The sequence below is a fragment of the Hipposideros armiger genome, unplaced genomic scaffold (genome assembly GCF_001890085.2).
Source record: "Hipposideros armiger isolate ML-2016 unplaced genomic scaffold, ASM189008v1 scaffold_11, whole genome shotgun sequence".
In the NCBI taxonomy this organism is placed as follows: domain Eukaryota; kingdom Metazoa; phylum Chordata; class Mammalia; order Chiroptera; family Hipposideridae; genus Hipposideros; species Hipposideros armiger.
The window spans coordinates 9,117,735-9,139,222 of record NW_017731361.1 but is presented as its reverse complement, the minus strand read 5'-3'; the positions used below and the strand labels follow the sequence as shown (position 1 = coordinate 9,139,222).

At 39.7% G+C, this 21,488-nt stretch overlaps 1 protein-coding gene across 1 annotated transcript in view; it reads left to right on the top strand.

The window, feature by feature from the left end:
• The window catches only part of JAKMIP2 (janus kinase and microtubule interacting protein 2), a 170,645-nt gene extending 161,703 nt beyond the window's left edge, over positions 1–8,942 (top strand). Inside the window, exons 17-18 of the mRNA XM_019661439.1 lie at positions 989–1,059; positions 8,401–8,942. Of these exons, the coding sequence (XP_019516984.1) occupies positions 989–1,039 (51 nt within the window). The 3' untranslated portion in view covers positions 1,040–1,059; positions 8,401–8,942. The remainder of the gene's footprint in view (positions 1–988; positions 1,060–8,400) is intronic.
• The last annotated feature ends 12,546 nt before the right edge of the window (positions 8,943–21,488 follow it).

The window sequence follows — 21,488 nt, the reverse complement described above, 5'->3', positions numbered from 1 at the left end:
GGCTTCATTCTTTCCTTTGGGAAAAATGAACATCCCCTCAGGGTACATAAAATATTCTTCATTTGTTCTCATTTCCCATGCACACAGTGTAAGTCAAGCAATAACAAACATAGCAAAACTGCCTCAAACATAGCACTTTACCATATTGAAAGCACTTCCACTACCATCATCCTATTTGATTTTCATAATTATTTTGAGACAGACACAGCAGATATTATGATCCCCTTTTATGCAAATAATAAATCAACAGCTCAGAGAGATTAAACAGCTTTCCCAAGATCCTATAACCAATCCGTGGCAAGTCAACACCTGAGGCCCGCCCACCACCCTACATGGACCAAGAGCCTCTTTGCAGACTAAGTGATGGGCATCTCCATGACATCTGACCTCCACTGAGAAATGGTGGAAGCCTTCCATTTCTTTCCTCCTCCATCCTCTCCTACTACAGATGCCGCCCCATCCTTCTCCATCTTCAAGGAATGAAAAAAATTTTAAAAAACACGACAGAGTTTCTGCATCCCAGACGAATAGAATAGTCACCAATACACGGCTCTTAGCACCATGTTTATAGCTTGTTCATATAATGCTGCCATAGTGAAGCAAGAGGCTTCTAAGCAATGGCATTAAAGGAAATATGCAAACCACCTGTTCACAATGGGAAGGCCGTACATGGTTTCCCTGATTCAAAAACATTATGTGCAACAGAGCACTTCCAAGAGTGATAACAAGGCAAAGTCTTCCAATTACCTCGAAGATCCCCCATCGGATTTCTAAAATGTATGAGTTGATGTTAGTTGAAACACCAGTTGCCACTGCATTGCTTTGCCAGTAGACAAATGAAAGGTATGTTTTCTTGAAACAAAAGGTACTTGGTATGTATGTGAGAAGTGATCAGACTTGAGCAATGTGGAAAAGCTGAGGTTTTGTACTAGCTGAATGGCACTACGGAAATTCAGATTTACATAATCTTCTTCTTTTTCCTCTGCAGTTTCTGTTTCTATTCTTGTTCTTCTCTCTTGCCTTTATTCTATGGCCTTGATGTCAAGGTGCCTCTTAAAGGTAAGATTCCATTTAATTCTCAAAATGTGATTCTAAGAGGTATTTGACAAAAAGGATGATGTATGTAGTTTACTATGCCCACATTTTAAAAAATATAACCTTGGTTTGACTAGCTTAAATGCCATAAAATGAGAAATAGATCCAATCCATTTGGGGGTTTATTAGAGAAAATAAAGCAATTATGAAGTATCTTGGGAATCAAGTATTTCTTTTTTCTAATTAACTGTTTTGCTTTGGGAAGCCACGACGTCTGTGGATCTCAGTATTCTCATCCTAGTCATTACACAGAAAGATTCTTTCTACATCTGCAAAGTGAAGAAATAGGAGTATATTTTTAGCATCTTTTCCAACTTGAAAACTCTGGTTGCTGTGAATCTTAGCAAGCTAATAATGACTGATTATTTTTTTAACCCTTTCTTCCCATCTCTCTTTATCAGAATTCAGGAAAGCAGGCTATTAATTAAAACTGGATCTTGGATTTTCAAACAAGATAGCTTTCAACGTCCATTTAGAAAAAAAAAGAAGAGTCTTATTACTACTAGATTATTAAGTCCTTTCTCTTGAATACATGTACTATAAATAATCTTAGACAATGATTCCCAAGTGCTATTAAAAATACAGGTTCCATGGCCTTCCTCTGACTTAACGAAGCAGGTTACTTGACATGGAGGTGAAATATAGGATGGGAGAGGGGGAGAGCGAGGAGTGGGCTATGTTTTTAACAAGGATACGAGGTGATGTTGATGTCCACCCAGGTATGGAAAGCACAAATCTCAATACCATGATTTTAAAAGGAGGAAGGGCTAGCTGCTACTCTAAATCCATTTATCACAGCCTGTGCCCACTTTGGTTATCCTATTAAGTCAGAGTAGTCAGGGGTCTTTCCTGGAGCTCATGTTATTTAACATTTTCTATAGCAAGTTGAAAAGAGGCAGAGAGATGCACTCTCTCCATGGGTACCAACAGCGTTTCCTGCTTGTGAGACAGTCAATCAAAAGGGCTTTAGCGTGTACAAAGAAGGAGTTAAGCAGATATGCCCTGAAAGTGATGTCCTTGTATAACCAACCCTCTGGTTTTCTTCCTTCTTCCAAAATATTTTCTTTTCAGACTGACCATTATCCTTTGTCTAGCACAAATGGTGGCAGCCTCAAGAAGCGGACCAAGTCTCTTAAATTGAATGAGAATATCTAAAAGGAAATGGGTGGGATTCTCTAAGAAAGGATCATAATGACCAGAGCATCAGAAAATAAACAGTCTTCCCCCCACCCAGAATAATAAATAAATAAACAGGGCAAATGCGGTTCATGAGACATAAGTATTATATGGTGGTTTAGGAAAGAAAAACCCAACTTCATAAATTCTAATTAGAAAATGAGTAGGTTTCAACATTAACATCAATAAAGGTTAACACTTACGTGCCATGTGCTAGTCTAAGCAATAGATACGTGAATCCTCACAAAACCCCCTATAAAGTAGGTATTGCTTTCATTCTTTTTTTTTTTTTTTTTTTACAGTCAGAGGAACTGTAGCTTGTGATGTTCCCCAGACCATACAACCATGGCAGGACTAAGATTTGTATCCAGGCAGCCTCACTCTGCAGCCCACTCTTAACCACCAGACTGCCTCACAAATGAAAGAGGGCATTTCTCTCGCATTTTGAACATCATTTATGTTCATACAACAACCAGAGGTGTCGTCCCCAATTTGTGTAGTGCTCCTTACTTGCTGGGTTTTGAAATTACAATGTGCTCACCTCTATACCTTTTTCCATTTTTTTGTAATTCCTTGAGGGATGTACAAGATTTGATGTGTTTTGCCTCCAGAGTAGCACATAATTTACACTTAGTAATTGTCTATTGAATGAAAAAAAAAACATAATTAATAATAATGCAGCAAATTAATGTGACAATGTATCGGGTGGTATAAAATATGTCCTGGAAAATGGCTGAGTTTAGAGTGTACAGCCTTGAAGTGAAACATACTGTTAAGTTGCATTCCTGCCATTTCCTAGCTATGTCATGGTAGAGGTTTAATTTATCTAAGAGGAGGTTTTCTATTCCATAAAATGGTTAGAATTATATCACCTACAGTATGGTGTTATGCTAAGAGAATTAAATGACATTAAGAACATAGAGGCCCTTTCACTTATCTAGTAACATAAAACATGTTAAGAGGCACATAATTACTGTATTATTGTTCAGATCCAAAGCAAACCTTAATAAAAAATAAATACTGTATTATAAGAACAACCACAGTTGATTGGTTACATACTTCCCCATTAAAATAGGCAAATGTTTATTCCTTACTACGTTTATATTTTATCAGTCACTCCTCCCACCCATGCCTATAGGTGGCCTATGGAAAACACATGGCAATATGAGACCAATGTCCACTATATTTGTTGTTTAGGAGACTTTTGTTCCTTATTCTTTTATGCTGGTAAAAGAAGCCTATAAGACGAATCCTTGTAGGCTAGTTCATCAGTCCTTTCTTTATGTCAATATATCCAGTAGCCTTCATTTGCTCATACTAAAATTGTTTCCCTATATCACATACATTAGACTATTAAAGCATCGAGTAAAACTTATGCTTTATTCATCTTTGCATTTTTAGTGTCTACAGCAGTGCCTTCTATGTACTAGGTGCTGAATAAATTTTACATTGGCAGATGAACCGAAGGGCAGATGGAGGAAGGAATAGATAGCTAGGCAAATGAATGTGAAAGCAGATCTGGGACGGGTTATTATAGATCAGAGCCCTGGGTAGCATGGTAACTTAATACCAAGGTAGCCATCCGATTTGTTATGTATATGTCATTTGGAGAAGAACTTAAAGACTGAGTCAGCAGAGGAAAACAGATGCATTCTCCCCGACTTCCTGGTGGGAGGACCTTACTAACTGGGCTCAGTGCTTCTCTGCTAGACGCTCTTATAACACATTCCCCGCAAAGCCGCCGAGTGAGTTTTAGGAAAGACAAATCTCATCATGCCCCCTTCTTGGGAAAGCGTCACCATTAGGGTCTTATCCCTGTTCCTACATGTGACCAATAGCCCTGGATAGTCTAACCTCGGATAATCTCTCAGGCTCCCTGCAGCACTGGGACCTCCCTTGATGGGCCATGCCCCCTCCTGCCTATCGCAAGTCTCTGCCCCGGCTGCCTGCCCCATGCACAGAACTTTCCCTCCTGCTTTATCTAGTAAACACCTACTGACTCATCCTTCTAGCTCAGCGCACATGTGACTCCCTCAGGAAAGTCTTCCTCAGTTTCACTCCTGGCTAAATTTTACATGCATTAGTGGTTTTTTTGTTTGTTTTTGTTTGTTTGTTTGTTTATTTGTTTCAATTAATGTCTCTCTCCCTCATTGTGTGTAAGATTCATGAGAACAGAGACCATTCATGTGTTTCTTCACGCTTGTATCTCAACTACCTAGACAGTGCCTAGCACATCGTTGACAATCAACACATACTTTTTTAATGATAGTGATGCTATTATGATGAGGAAGAGGAAGGCATCCTGTTTTGCAGTTGAAAAAGTACATTTCATACCCATTGTTTTATTTACTACTTACAACAACCCTGCAAAATATTCTTATACCTCTCCAAACATTAATTTCTGAGTAGAAAACATTAGCAAATAATAGCATCTGTTATTGTTCTGAGGATTAAGCAATGTAAGTAAAGCAACCAACATAGTACCCGACACGTGGAAAGGCTCATTAAACATTTCTAGGATCTGCCAAGCACTCTGTCTTGGATCCTGCCTTCCAAGGTGTGCTTCCGTCTCCCTGGAACACACTTTCCCCCCCACCACCAATGGGTTAATAGCCACTGTCCTTCCCATCTCGGTGTAAAATCAGGGGCTCAGGGGAGCTTCCCCTGATCTGGCTTCAGTTAAGTTTTGTTCACTGTTATCTGTTTTCCTCACTAGGATTCTCATAGGCCAGTTACCTAGTGATCTTCAGTGTCAGTTTCCTCATCTGTAAAACGGAGGTAATAATCACAGCTACCATTTACTGAGTATTTTACTATATGATACATTGGGCATGAGGGTTGACAGAGTGAAATGTGTCAGGAATGGCCCTTAGGACTCCAGATAGTATAACTGATTAGATGGTGGTGCCCTTTACAGTTATGGAAAGCAGGGTGAGGGAGTGACTGCTGTTCATGATCTTTGGTTATTTGGTGACTAAAGAACAAGAGATAACTAAAATTGTTAATCAATATGCCTCTAAATATGTGTCCATAAAGGACTTCAAGAACCTTCTAACAGTTAGAAAATCCTAAGGAGGGGTGAACATAAGTAGCCTATCAGTTGATCTCGACAAATACTTGCCAAGTGTCTTCTGTGAATGGGACAGTGGGTCGGTACTTGGAGACTAGCGCCACAAGTCAGAAGTGACGTCCCTGCATTCACTGGCTTGGAGTCTGGTGGCGTGCAGTAAACTCTCAGAACCGATACTACAATCGCTATTTTTTAGAGGAGAAGACTAAAGCTCTGCGCTGATAAGCGACCCATTCAAAAGAATCCCTATGGTTCTGTAATATCCAGAAAGGCCTTTGGTGTCAAAGACGAATTTATATTCTATACAGTCTTTGGCTCATTGAAAATGTGTCATCTGTGGTGACCTGTTGGATAATACTTCAGCTATTCAGAGTGCCAATTTGAATAAATCTGGCTTTCCTGTAGAAATCATAGTTCCTTTTAAAGATATTTAATCTATAGAAATTTGACATTCTGGAAGACTTTAAGTCCATTTGTTTTCTTTAAAGCCAACATGGTTTTACTCAAATGGTGGGTATTACCCCAGTTGTGACAGGCAGAAATTATGCATATGTGCTTTGAAACAGAATTTAGTGTTTATTTCTTGAGAGTATATGAGTTGAACATTTGCAAGTAAAAGATTTTTGTATTTACATATTTATTTTATATATACAAATACACACACACACACACACACACACACACACACACAAACACACATACACATACCGTAAAGCAGCGGTTCTCAACCTTCCTAATGCCGTGACCCCTTAATACAGTTCCTCATGTTGTGGTGAACCCCCAACCATAAAATTATTTTGGTTGCTATTCTATAACTGTAGTTTTGCTACTGTTATGAATTGTAATGTAAATATCTTTTTGTTTTCCAATGGTCTTAGGCAACCCCTGTGAAAGGGTCGTTCGACCCCCAAAGGGGTCGCGACCCACAGGTTGAGAACCGCTGCCTTAAACTGTCTTTTATATACATTCAGCTCAGTTATCTCCTTTACCAGGGGATATGGGAATATTATAGTTGTAACTAGTTGTGTTAGGCCCTCATCCCAGTGAGACGTAATCTAGTTTTCTCAAAACATGGCTTTCACTCAGGTTCTGTCTTATTTCCTTCTCTCATCCTTTAATTCAGTCTTAGGTTGGCTCCCAAAATTTATAGTCACTTTCAGTTCTGGAAAGTCTAGCTCCGTTTAAAAATTCTACCTCAGACTCGGTTTAATATCCTTGCTCCCCTTATCCCAGTGGAGGAGGGGGGTCACGGTCTGGCTCTTGGAGACCTCTTTCCTTTCCCTCGGAGGCTCAGCTCTTCAGGAGGGCCGGAAGAGGAAGAGGGAAAGGGATGCATGTGTCTCATCTCCATTGCCATGGTTGCGGCCGTCTCCCTGGCGTTGATGCTGTTCCTCCAACTATGACCGACCAGCCCCCGATGTCTTTTCTGTGAGAGGCAAGGGAAGACGGACCATCTGGGGGACATAGGATAATGGATGAGTTCCTCAGAAGCTGTGCAGCGCGTGCTCACTGCACTGTCCCCTGACCGCCTGAGGCCCAGGCTCTTCCACGGCCACTCTGGATTCCACCATTGGTGGTACGTGCCAAAGCTTCTTGCTGGGATGGAGGCCACAGCCCCTGTCTCTGCCCACCATCCCTCTCTAGTTCTCTGCCCAGATAGACAAAAGGAAGATGTGCATTGTTCTGTGTTTGAGCAACAGAATGCATGTCTCCTTTGTACAAGTGCCCCCAACCTCTATTTATGCCTTTTGGAACCTGTCCCCCCTGACTTCCTTCCCCCGCCAGTGTACTCTCATCCCAATGACTGCACTTGCTTCCTACTGGTTCTCCTCTTTCATCCTAGCCTAACCTAATCTTTTCGAGCACACGAAGTGGCTCCACAGATGTGAATCCCAAATACAGTAAAACCTTGGATTGCGAGTAACTTGGTTTGCGAGTGTTCCACAAGACAAGCAAACATTTCTAATGCATTTTAACTTGGTAAACGAGCAATGTCTTGCAATACAAATAGTTTATTTCCGGAATGAATTATGCTTGCAAACCAAGGTATTACTGTATTTCTGACTTGCACTTGTGGCAGGAACTTCTTCAAATCTTTAAAGAATCTTTTAAATCTTTTGCCTCTGTGTGATGGACTAGAAGCATCTTTGGGGGTACTAAGTGTCATCTTTTCCACCACTTTGGATCCTGGTCACCACTTCTGGGGTCCAGTAGACCTCTGCTACAGAACCAGTATCTTTATTTTATAGATGGGGAAATTAGAACTTAGAGAAGTTAAATAGCTTGTCGTGGGACATATAGCGAGAAAATGGAAATCCCGTTGTCTCCATCCATGTCACTCAGACTCTAAAAACCATGAACGTCAGCAGCACGCCCTCTGCACCATTTCCAGCTTTTAGTGGAAGAGAACATTATGCCCTAAACTTTTACCCAAGTGAAAACCCAGACACATGGACTTAAAGAGAAACAGAGCTAGGAGTCCTGACTAGCACAGCCCAGGGAAGTACAATTTCGGGGACATCTCTGGGGTCAACCAGGAGACCTATGTGGAAAAATCCCCAGGGAATCCCCAGGTCAGGACCTTAAGGTGGGTGGCAGCCGCCTGCCATTGTATACAATTGTTGGGGAGAAAGTGTGACATAAAAGTAAGTCACTGAAAAGCATAGACAGACCTGCTTTTAATATAATATCTTCAATTGATATTTGGGGCCATGATGATTCAGTTGAGCTTCTTAAGACATCACCTTGGAAGGCCCCAGAGCAAAAGGTAATAATGATAATATCTAATATTTCAGGCCAGTTACCGTGAGGTAACAACTGTTCATTGCTTTATGTGCATTTTGTTGCAACAAACCTTTAAATAGATACTTCTATTTTCTCATTTTAAATTAGTAGAATTAAGCTTACAGGCTTTTTTTTTTTTTATATAACTCGCTTACGATCATTCAACTCAAAGAGGTGGTAAAGAATAGAAAATGTTTTTTCTTTAAAAAAATAGAGTTTGGGGCTTTTTTCTGTTTGACAGAAATGGTGATTAAAGAATTTTTCCTGTTTTACAGAGTAACCGAAAACATGGATAAGACCCCAGAAAGGCAAACTCTTCTAAACCTTCAAAGATGGCAGAAATGTTTACAGCAGTGAGAGGAAGATCAAAAGCTAAGAACTACCCTGTAGCCAGGACTACAGCTGTGTATTTTAAAGCCATTATTCAAGGTTTCTTACTTGACAGTTCCTACATGACCCTGTTGAAAATCTACAATATATGCTGCATTTAATGAAACATGTATATGTCAAACCAGAAGAAAAGAACTATAAACATATATTGTGTAAAGAAAAAAGTTCAGCAATGGAAACAGTTTCAGCAGATCAAGCAAAGATGTGTCTTGGGCATGGAACCAAAGTTACAAAGAAACATTCTACCCCTGCTGTGCAGGGGGAGTCATTTTACTGTAACACCACACCCCATGGAAACACTAATCCTGAAATATCATTTTACAAAAACCCAAACAACACAAAACAAATCAAACCAAGGGTGGGTGGGGAATGAAGCACGAGGAATACCTATAAGGAGCTATTTACAATAAAATGTTTCATTTGAAAAGTCTGGTTTCTTACTACAGGGATTTGCTTTTCTGTCTTTATTATTGTTTAAAACTCAGGAACAGAGACATCTGCATTGTGAATAGGAAGAAAAGCACCCTCTGGTTTGTTTTTCTGCAAAAGATGGAGCTGGTGGAATGCATTGATTCCACAGATAACAGATGAGAAGTGGACCACAGTGGCCCCGGCTACCCTGGCAACCAAGATGAAGGACCCAGGCGAATGCACCATAAGAAGTAAAATCAGATTTGATGCTTCCTTGACCCTCTGTCACATCTGTGTTCCTCCACGAATGACAGACTGATCTCATTCATATTGAAAATGAAGAAGACAATGCTCTAAATCACAAGCTCCCTAACTTAGTTCTGTTTAGAATGCCAACCTCTCTAAGGGAACATGGGCCAGAGAGCATCTCTGAACCTTTCAGTTTTCAAAATACTGGTTTTCAGGTGGCTGCTTAAAATTGCCTGCAAGTAAATGTGATACGATTTGAGTAAAAGGACCATAGAGGCGATAAGCAAACGTCTACCAACTACTGAGTTCACCACAGAGATGTGAATATTAAACTAAGTTATAATTATTTTTTTAAAATATCCTGATATGCCTAGAGCACTTGAACCTCTCTTGTCATATAGGCTGATAACATTTTTTTTCCCCCAGAGAGCTGACAGCAACAAGATAGCTCTACTATTTTATACAGAAGTAACATTATGTTACTGATAAGTTGTTTTCTACCAGAGACAACTAGAAGACTGGTTACTTTTCCTAAGTTATGTAATACCAAGTCTTGGATTCAGGTCTGAGAGCAAATAAATGTTCCTGAAAAGCTAATTTTACAACTCATTTACTGTAGATAACAAAACAGCCTCAATTTTTCAAGTTGTCAAGGTTTTATTTACAGGGCTAGAATTCCCATGCATAGAGAATATGTAGGGAGCCAGAAACTCTCTATGACATGCTACTCAAACCCACCTCCACCCCCAATATGTGGGTTCAGTATCTTATTCTTCAGATTTACCACTGGCATTTTCAAAAGCCAGCACAATAACTGAAGAATGTACAAGAAACGCTAGAACACTGGGGTCAACTTTTTGTTCTTCTATTTACTGCTGACACAGGTATCTTTGGCCCAGTCACTTAACCTCTCTGTGCCTCAGTTTCCTCATCTGCAAAATGAGGTTAAATGCTTTTTCATAAGGTTTCTTTTTTGCAATTCTGGAACAAGAGGTGCTTAAGGTAGCACAAAGTGCTTTGTAATTATTACAACTGCTCTATCATTTGGATTTCTTGTATTGTTGAGAAAAAGTCCCCTGTATAATAAAATAGTGCTTCAGTTTGGTGCAATGTAAGCACTGCGGCACTGAAGCTTTCCCATCAAACTACCTGGGACATTACTAGCAATAAAGATTGAGAGATCCAGAGCCAGGGTCTCTAATAACCTGTAGTAAATAGATCATCTCATAATACCGAACAAGGTAGGAGAATGTGTCATGTTAATGATGCGAATCTCCGAGCTCTCGTTACTGCATATGCATGCCATAATACTGACCTCCACTTTTACCATAGGAGAGCCAAGCATCAAATTAAGGCCTGGAGTGAACTGATAGCATCACATAATGAATCTGATTATCCCTTTCATTTTGGGGGGAGGCCCAGTGATTTGTATTGCAAAATAACAATCCTGTTGGATTCTTTGTTCAACTGGGTAGGTTCCAGATTACATATGAATAGTAGATAGAGTCATTGTGCAGGCAATGTGAAAGATGGTGCCACTACAGCCTGTGACCCAACCTTTCAAATCTCAGAAGAGAGATGAGGATAAATTACTGTCCTGTATCTTCAACTGTTCCACTGCTCTTCGTTGGCCATTCCAGGGTCCATCTGAGCAAATTCATACCCCACTTCCTCCCCCAAACCTACTTTCCTTCTCTTCATCTTACATTCCCCACCAGGAAACTTGTAGTTTGAATTTGATTTCCAAGCACTGAGTGGTTTAAATGATTAGAAAAAAAATTGTAAAAATACTGTCATTTAATCATATACATTATGTGCAATAGATCTGATTGCATCACACACACACACTGACAATGACAGAGCAATGACAGATAAGACAACCACCTAAGCAGCTTTAGGTGTGTTTAGGGCAAATGCAAAAGGAAGGGTTCTTTCTTATTGCTTAAAATCCAGATTAACAAATTTCTCTAGATTTTCAGCTAAAAGGTGATGTTTTTACCAAGTCTTGCTCATGATCCTCAAAATTAATATATTGATTAAGGCCAAATATTTTATAGGTACCTCTCTGTTATCCATTTCCACAATTATAAAAACATCAGCAAAATTGTAACTATGTTACAGTCACTCATGGATCCATGGAAATGGACCTTATCTCAAGGAACGCCTCCCTTGTAGGTGATGTTTAACAAAGTAGAAATGGTGTCTCAGTAATGGAGAGGTTGATTGTGGCCCCACTTCTTACAAAGAGCAGATATCCCCCACTCTGATCTTTAATCCCTTCATCTTACACATTTGGCCAATGAGATGGTAGCAATCAGAACAGCATTCTTCAGGGTTAATTTACTTCATTCATTCTTAACAAAATATTGTCTCTTGGGAAATACACATAACTGACAATATTCTAAAGTAGTTTGAGATCAAATGGAAGCCCAATGTAGCACAGTTATTCAAGATTGGAAATTTTTTATGAGAAAGGAAAAAAAAAAAAGGAAGACTATATTTAGCTGTAAGACTAGAAAGCATCTATTACTAAATTGACTTTGTTTTAATGCTACCCACGTTTTATTTTAGGAAACACTAAAAGTTGCTAAAAATAAGTATAAGGTCCCTTTTTAACCTATAGCATACAAATGAAATTATTGCCAATAGTGAGATTTTAGGGGTGGAAGAATAATTTTTTTTTCTTCCACTCACAAATAACTGCTCACATAGGTGGCATGGTTTCTCAGAAGGATTGAGATGATGTAGACAGCTCCTGGGTCATCGCTGGAGTAGAAAGACATTTTGTTCTTCGCTAGTAATAGAGGAAATAAAGGTTTGCCAAATAATTTTCGCTACAGTATTTTATTTCGACTAACTTTGTTTTCAGCTTAGAATACATCTCTGGCAAACTTGTTCCTTTTTGCCTATTGTCAACTTTTTCTGTAAAACTTGTGTATTTCATGTATGTGCAGTGTCTTCAATGTAACTCATAAGTTCGTTGTTTTAAAATGAAGTAAGGCTTTTGAACCTGCCTAGGTTTTCATGGAAACTGTAAAAATAATACTTATCAGCTTTGTGTTGATGCTTAAATAATTGGAGAATGTGTGTTATGTTACTTCAAAATAGATGGAAAGCATAGACATTTTATTTTTTAAAGATGGAATTGCATTTTTGGATCTGTCAAAGAGTGGCACAGAAAAAAAAAATATATATATATATATATATATATATTTATCTACTATATTGAAAAAGTTCAATATAACTTTTGAGAGATCAGTAATCAAAGCTAATCTTAGATGACTGTTTATGTAATGAGTCAATGCTTCCCGAAGGGGCCCAGGCCTTTCCTTAAGTGGACTTCTACTTTCTAAGGGAACAAAAGTAGGTCACAAAGTCTTGAGGGATGAAAGCTTCCATTCTGTTACACTGCCTTGTCTTTGCTACATAACATATTGTTTGGAGACTGAATTTCCAGCGTATTGGCAAGAGGGTTCAGACATAATAGAGGGTTGGAGTTGATCCTCTGTGATTCTATTTCAGTGCTGGGCAGGGCAGGTTCACATTCTTTTGCTGCCTTTAGTTTGGCAGTTTCATTTTTCCTAAATAAATCTTCTATCGTTGAGAGTCCAAGTCCAATGTTCAATCAAAATTACTAAAGATATACTTCCAGGGTCAATGTGGCAAACATAGGAAGATGACAATTTGCTTTGTTCAACACAGTGTATCAAACTCAGAGGTACAAGTGGTTGGTTGATTGGGTGAAGTTCCCTGATTTTGTCTTTGTGTTTTTGCATTGAGGTCTTTGTCCCATGTTTATATTTCCATCCTTGTTATATCAAAGTACTATGGGATGGGAGTGGTGTGGATAAACAACTCTGAGCCCAATTTTGCCTACACTCAAGAGTCCACAACCTTGCTAAATTGCAGATCCCCAAGCATCCATTAATAATAGCAATCACTTATATTTGATTGACATTTCACAAAATGTGCCTATGTCCCCCAATTAACCATAATAATGAGGCAAATCAAAATCCAAAACACTTATAAATAATGTGATGTACATATATACACTTATATATTCTGTATATAGTATGATGGCTGAGTGCTTACTAAATGTGTACTTCTGTCCTAGGATCGAAGACTTAAGGAAGGGGCTTTTCTGAGGCTGCTGGTAACTCATGTTTTTTGTTCAACATCCAGTGTCTGTGCTCTTCCCTTCCTTGCTTGCCTCTTATCCCTCCTCCCCCACCTTCTGTTCATTACTACGATTCCCTGTTGGTGATTGAGGAAAAGAGCTACCCATTGGTTTTCCAATTACTGAAGCCTTGTAGTGATGCCGGTGGGTTTCTGGGAAGAGCAACAGTAAGTCCAGCACAACCTACAGTATTAATATTAGCCAAAAGCCTCATATTTTTATCTGCTAAAACTCCCATTTGCAGACGGGTTCATGCATGTGTTAACCTTCAAGATCCAATTCTGTGGGGACTCAAGTATCGAGCCAATGTAGCTGAATACCTGATTCCCCCGAGGTCTGTATACATGTAGCCAGGGGGCCAACTTCTCAGAGCTTTCATCCAATCAACTGCCTCAACTGGGGTTCTTTCCGTCTCATTAGCATGACTCCATAGATTGCTTCAGTGCTTGGTTACTGATGGAAGAAAAATATAAATGGACTGAGTATCACCAGAATGGTCCCCTGAAGTACTCGACGTGTACATGTACTGTATGTATTACCGTAGAGACTGGAATCAACTTATTGTACGTAAAGTTTTATGAATGGTTATTTTATAATTTATGTATTTAATATAGGAATCAATGAGCTCTGGTGTTTTAGTTTATATACAAATAAAATGGGCTGCATTTTTTAAAACTTTATCTTGACTTGTTCATAGGTTTTGTTTTGAACTGAACTCTTACCTACTTTTGAAAAACAAGGTGAGGCACATCAGGGCTCTCAGTGTCATAAAGGGAACAAACTCTACATCAAGGAAAGTCAAGAGCTTTCTTCTCATGTCCACTCTGAATTTCTTCTTATACCTGCCAGGGGCACTGTGGTGAAAAGTCCACGCAGACTTATACTCCGAGGGAGAGACCTATAGTCATTAGCATGCCTGCTTCGAGTAGAGTTTGGGAGACACTCCTTCCAGCTACTCGTCATCCTTATTCTAGATATTACTCCTTTTCCTTTATCCACCTACCTTTTTCTCTACCATGTAGAGTCACTAGATGTAACAAGTTAACAAGCATGTGTCACGTGAGCATCCATGATGTGCCATCCCTATGGCCTGGTATGTCTGGGTCAACCCTGAAAGAGCTCAGTGCAGGAGACAACCCATGTATATGTGAGACAAATATGGAACAAATCTGGTACAGTATGCAGTGCAATTTTGTAGGTCACTGTTAAGAACCATTTAAAAATACTAGTATTTAGGAGTGGGCTCTAAAAATCCATGCTAAGAGGGTCTTCTTTTTCAACTGTAACTTCATCTTTAACTAGCAAAAAGCATCGCTCATCAGTTCATTCCAGTGTTGTGTCACCCGTTGGTAGGAACCGTGTACATGCCATGCCAAATCCTTAAAACAGAAAAGAGTAAACTATAGCCCTGGCCCTCAAGACGTCACAATCTACGTTATTTGATGGAGACGTACACCTGACTGAGTCTGTGAGAAAGGCACCAGGCAGCTTGGCATGTCATGAAAGAGGCCATGATGATTATGGATTCTGTATAATTTTATAAATGAAAAACTCTGCTTTGATGAACTCCACTTCTGGTATAAAATTCAAATATGCTATCATGTCAATGACTCAACTGACTTCTCTACCTGAGAGGAAAGGACCAGTGTCTTCTGGAGATACTAAGGTGCCAGTGAGAGAGGAAACACCCACTATGGCCCAGGCAGAGGGCTTCGTCCTACGGGCTCAGGACACACCTGAAGAAGCACAGCCAAGATGTTCAGGTGTCCAGTCACGGGCTGACCTTGCCCATAAAGTCAAAGGTGTAATCTTTAATTAAATCTGGTAAAGATTTGTGCCAAATGACTGATGAAGGGTGCTTGTTTTATTTAAGCAACTTTGTGGTTACATATGGAATGTAAGGGTGAAGTATGAAGGCTTTTTTCTCACTGAAATTGCTCCAAATAAAAATTGTTTTTAACAAATACATTTTTTTGCATGCAGATGCACTTATAAATATGGAGTCGTTTGTTTTCATCAAAAAACTTCATAACAAATAGTCGTTGGTAATCTGTGCCTGTAACTGATGTACGAATGGTGAGAACAAGGCCACTACCTCTGTGTCATCTCTGGGAAGGTCCATGTGACACCTAGAGGAGGAGGAAACACAAAACAAAATATCAGCCACCTCAGAACTGGATTTCTGTTCCTTCCTTTATGATAAGAGATGACTAATTCGCTGTGTAAATTATTTTGCCCTGACTGCCTAGAAATGCATGAACAAATCTAAAATTTAATTATGGCATTTTATCAATTGTATTTTCTTTTTGCTTTATTGATTTTGCTTTGCCTTTAATTTACACCACCACAACTCTGTTTTGTATAGCCATAGGATATAAATTCAGTATTTTTAAAATTTATATTAAATAGTCTTAGAGATCCTATTGGAAAGTATGTATAAAAATATTCAAAACTTGGAATTAAGTAAAAAAGATGAGTATGTATGTATCTTTATAATTTCACTTCCGACTGCTTTCTAATATGCCAATTGGAAAGTCATTTGACTCTAATGAGCGCTCAGATGTTCTACAACCCTCTAAAGTTAGATGCTAACTTACAGAAAATTGATAAGGTATGATATATTTCCCCCCCCCCTGCTAGATAGAAAAAGAAAAACCCAAAGATTAGGTTTTTATCCTACATACAAATGAACCACTTTGGTTTCTAACATTGCTTTCATTTCAGCATACCTTTTGCCATTCTTCAAACCCTTCTTGAATCAGCTCCACCATTCTACTAACTCTTTAATGAATGAAGTACATAAAACTTTGATGCATGTTCATTTATTTTCACGAGGATGACATTTCTAACAATTTGATAAGAGTGCTTTTTCAAAAGGCATCCTAAGGGATATCGGGACAAGACGTGTTCCTTGCTCTCAAGGAACTTATAGTAAAATAAGACAGATAAGGCTGTGAAACAATGAAATATAAATCAAAACTGGAGGGCTGCAAGCCATGAGAAAACCACAAACCACAAGTATCCTGAGTTAACCTTTCATTCCAGACCCGCTCCTTCTCCTGTGTTCCCCCAGCTTCGTGAGAGATCCTAGATGGAACCGTGATGGATTCATGGGCCTAATTCTCTCCTGCTTTGACCTGCCCCTCCACAATCAGTCCTTCACACGTGCTGTGGAAGCTAGTTCTCCTTCATTCTCCATCACTTCTACTGGGAGCTTCTCACCTGAGCTCTTGCTGTAGCTTCCTAATTGAACTAAGTGCTTCCAGTTGCGCCTTATTTAAATCTAGCCCATCCCCAACTTACGACGGTTTGACTTACGGTTTTCTGACTTTACGGGTGGTGCGAAAGTGATACATGTATTCATTCGAAACCGTGCTTTGAATTCTGAATTTCGATCTTTTCCTGGGGTTAGTGATGTTAGCAGCAGCCAGGAGCCGCAGCTCCCAGCCAGCCTCGCAACTCACAAGGGTAAACAGCTGAGACTCTGCAGGGGACGATTTGGCCAGCGTTTTTCGGATGCTGTGTTTTGTGTTTCCACATCCCGTCCTGTCTACAAAACGTCCGTCGGTGTGCCCAGCGTGCTTGCAGCTGCCTACGTCGATGGTGAGTACCCATAGAACCACTCTGGTTTCCAATTTCAGTACAGTATTCAATAATCACATGCGATAGTCAGCACTTTATTATAAAATAGGCTTTGTGTTAGACGATGTTGCCTACCTGCAGGTTAATATAAGTGTTCTGAGCACGTTTACGGTAGTGTAGGGAAAGCGATGATGTTCGGTCGGTTAGGTGTAATAAATGCATTTTTTGCTTACTCAATTTTAGACGGGCTTATCGGGACATAACCCCATCATTAAGTCAGGAGCACTTGCTTCCCACTTGATTTTAATAATCTGCAAATCATAGTAGGTTGTTCTCATCTTTAAAATTCCTCCTTGTGAAATTTCCCATGCCTACGTGGGGTTAACTCTCAAATGCTTATGGTACTAAACACATAAATAAACATGGGATTTGTGACTGGGGTAAAACCCTCCAGCCAACACCAGGCCGCTATTTTATGTAACCAGCTCTAGAAAATAAGGTTCCAACTCGCTACTTGGCATGGCCATTTATGTCCTGAATAAATCTTAAAGAATCAGCTCAGCCATCATCTTCTTCAAAAACCGGACGAAACAGCTTATGTCCTCCCAAAGCATTCTGTGTACACCTATGTCGTCATTTAACGTGTATGTTAAAACGACTTGTTCTGCTCACCCCCACTTATACCCACAATTAAATATGAGTTTTTGAGGGCAGACAATACGCCGTTTTCAGCTTTCAATCTTTAGCATTTAGCACAGTTCCTAGTACCTAGCAGAGTCTCACCAAATTATTCTCTGTTGCTTTTGTATTGGACTACAGAGCTGGGAGTCATGTGTTGTTTGGATGATTAAAAAAAGGGCTCTGTGAAGGTGGAAATAGGGACTTTTTTTGAAAGTTATTTTGTTGTTTCAGGGTTTTTTGGTTGTTTTGTTATTTCCTTCCTTTCTTCCCTCCCCTCCTCCTTTCTCTTTTTCAAGGAGCGTTTTGTTCTAGAAACCAAAAGCTCTTCAGAAAACATTTGCAAAAAAAACAAAAAAACAAAACCACATTCCTAGGGACCTACTAGCTTCACCTGACCCTCCTGGTTCCTGTTTTCTCTTCCCCTGTATTCTACTGTCTGACCACACGAGGGGAGCATGTATCCAATCGCCCAGGAAAAAAGTGTCAGCTCAAGGAAACCAAAGCTGATTTTATGAGTATTTTGTGTCCCTTGGTTTTGTTTGTCTGTTCCACACATCCATATGAAGGCAATAACCGAAATATAAGCACCGACGTGTCCGCTCTCCTGGCATGGCGTTCCACCATCTTGGCTTCGCAGCCTCTCCTGAGTTCAGGGAGACTGGGTTTCTGCCTTCACCCGGGCAGCAAATTCATTTGCAAGCACAAAGCCTCAGGGAAACTTAGTGACCAATTACCCAGTCTCCAAATATTCCAGACTTGCTCAGACGCCAGACAGAGGGGTCAAGGCAGTTCATTAGATCCACTCCCTAATTCTGTACCTCAGAAGCAAATCCTTCCCGGAGGACAGACAAGGGACGGTATGTTATTCTGTGTAGAGTTTCTCTGGCTGGATGAATACCCTTGATTTTTTTTTTTTTGAGAGCCTGGAGGTTTTCATTTCTCCACTGGTCCACAGGGTGGACCCACATTGAATTTTTAAAATAAATTTTATGTTTTAATTATCTTTGCCAAAACATATTCGGTTTCTTAAGGGGATTTTTTTTTAAAGAAAAAAAGGGATGTGTCCCTAAAAAACACTGATCTCCCAAGAAGTACAAGTATGAAAACAGCAATAAGTTCTTGTGGTTTGTACAAAACATTGGCTAGATCAGCTTTTATTTCATGCATCTGCCATTCTTAACCATACACAGCATTGATGTCATTCTAATTGACAAAGGATTCCTGTTTCTTAGTGCTGCTCCCCCCCCCCAGATACATAGGGGATTCTATGGGAAAGCCCATTTCAAAATAAGACATGTGCTCCAATTTTAGTTTAATTGCTGATAGAAGTAAAGCAGACACCCAGTTATGTTGGCCTTTCCTCTTTCTAACCTATTTTTATTTCTGCTCTGTTATGAGAGGCAATATGTGTATAAAAGACAGGTAGTCTGGGTCCCAGTCCTATCTCTGCCACTGCGTCACTGAGCGAGCAACTGAACTATTTGAAACTCCCTTTCCTATTTTGCGAAATGGGATAATAAGTTCATTTTCCTTGTTGGGCTGTTGTAATAATTAGATGAGCTATGTAGCAGGATTAGTACAAAAAGTGTCAATGTGGCTGGTGTATAAAGGTTCAATCACTAGCAGGCTTGATAAATCACATTTTTATTATTTGTTATGTCTTCAGTTCATTTATTAGTATACAAGGAGGGGTAATACAAAAGGTTAATACAAGAGCATAAAGTATGAAACAATAGTCGTATGCTTCTTACCCCAGACAGACGTCCCTATCTTCACAATCCTGCCTCCTGGCACTCTCTGACAAAGCCAAGCAAAATGTATTCAGAGCATTGCAATATTAAATGAATAAGCAATGATTTATGGAGAGGGCCAAGCAGAAGCCTTCATGATCAGGCTAGGATGTGAAAGTGGCAGAGGAGGAGCAAACAAACGGCAGGGCACATCCTGGGCAACACGACACCACCAGGCACCGCTGCAAAGTCGAAGCAACAACTTTTGCAGTACCCCTTTTCTACCACAGGGCGTCACTATAGGGAACCGCTGTGGTCAGGGGTACCTTTGTCATTTAACTTTTCACTTGAGCATTAACTACTTAATTTTTCATTTGTGTACACCATGAGAGTCATTTTTTTTAATACTCGGAAGAGACCTTAAGCATTCATTCATTTGATTATTCATTCGTTTATTCGTGTATTCATCCTTTTGTTTATTCCTTCATTCTTCGACAATTATTAATTGAACAGCTACCATCTGGCACGTGCGCCTGTGTGTGAATGAGAATGACTAGCGTAAGTGACTTGCGGCAATATTGTGATTGATAAGATATCTGGTCTTCACCCACAGCTCCTGGCTCACAGCTTCCCAAACCCTGGGAATTTTCTAAGTGTTGAGAGTGATAGAGGTGTGTTTTGTTATGTTAAGGAGGTGACTTTGGACTCCAGCCAAGGAAAGGGACTGCTTGCCAGGAGAACAAACCCTGTGTGATTAGAGGTTTGGAGCTTTCAGTCCGAGGGGCAGAAAGAGGGGCTGGAGGTTGAATTCAGTTACCAGTGGCCGGTGACTTAGTCCATCCTGACTATGTAATGAAGCCTCCATCAAAACCCAGGAGGTCAGCTGTTAGAGAACTTCCTTGTTAGGAACCAGAATGTTTCCATGTGTCACCCTGTCCATTTTGGGGCCCGAAGCTCCAAGATAATAGAATCTCTTTTGATTGGGACCTTCCTCGGTATCTCTTCACCTAGCTGTTGATTTCTATCTTTTAATGTCCTTTGTAATAATAAACCTATAATCTAGTGGGTAAAACGGGATTTCTTGAGTTCTGTGAGCAGTTCTAGAAAATTCACTGAACCTGAGGAGGGGGTTGTGGGAACCTCTCATTTACAGCCAGTGGGTCAGAAGCACAGAGATCGACCTGCCCTTGGATTGACCTCTGAAGTGGAGGGCAGTCTCCTGGGACTGAGCCCTTTATCTGTGGATTCAGATCCTATCTCTGGGTAGATAGTGTCAGAATTGAGTTAAAGTCTTGGACACCCTGGATAAATATATCAATATGATTATCAATATAACACCTAATTATATGTTAACTAAATAACAATATAACAATGGCTGAGCCCCTAGTATGTGTCAGAAATTCTTAATGCATTTTTTTCATATGCTGTGTGGCCTCTAAAGTGGTCTTTTGAATCCCAGCTCTGTTTCCTGTTAACTCTGTGACCTTAATCAAGTTAATGAATGTCTCTGAGACTCAATTTTCTCATCCATAAATTGGAAATAACACCACCTGCCTGCAGCAGGGTGACGGTGAGGATTAAAATGAAATAAAATGAAATGTAAAAATATACGTAAAACTCATGGTACAGGATAAAGGCTCAATTATTATCTGTGCTTTTAACAACTTTGCTTTTGCTGATGAAACCAATAATATTGGGTTGTCGGAAAAGTCATGACGTATTCTGTTTTTCGTTGCAAAAATGTGTCATGACTTTTCCGACAGTCCAATAAAAGTATGGTAACTTGCCCAAGTGTATTTAGCAAGTAAGTGGCTGAGTTAGAATTTGAATTCAGATCTAACTCTTCAAAGCTTATGCTCATTTCACTATGCTCTCCTGTGAGTGTGCTTTTTGTGTCCAAACAGTTAGTGGGTCTTTGAGGTGAAAGAACATTTAACAATACTCCCCACAGCGCAGGGATTAGGCTATTCATATTGGTCAGTCTACACACAGCTGTTACATGAGCAGAATGTTTAGACAAGGGGAGAATACAGAATAGAAACTTTTTGGTTTTATTTTTACACTTTCTGTCTACAGTTAATGTACTAAGGGTTAAGAGGAAACATAGCTAACTTAAAGAAAGATGAAAGGATATGGCCCTTCA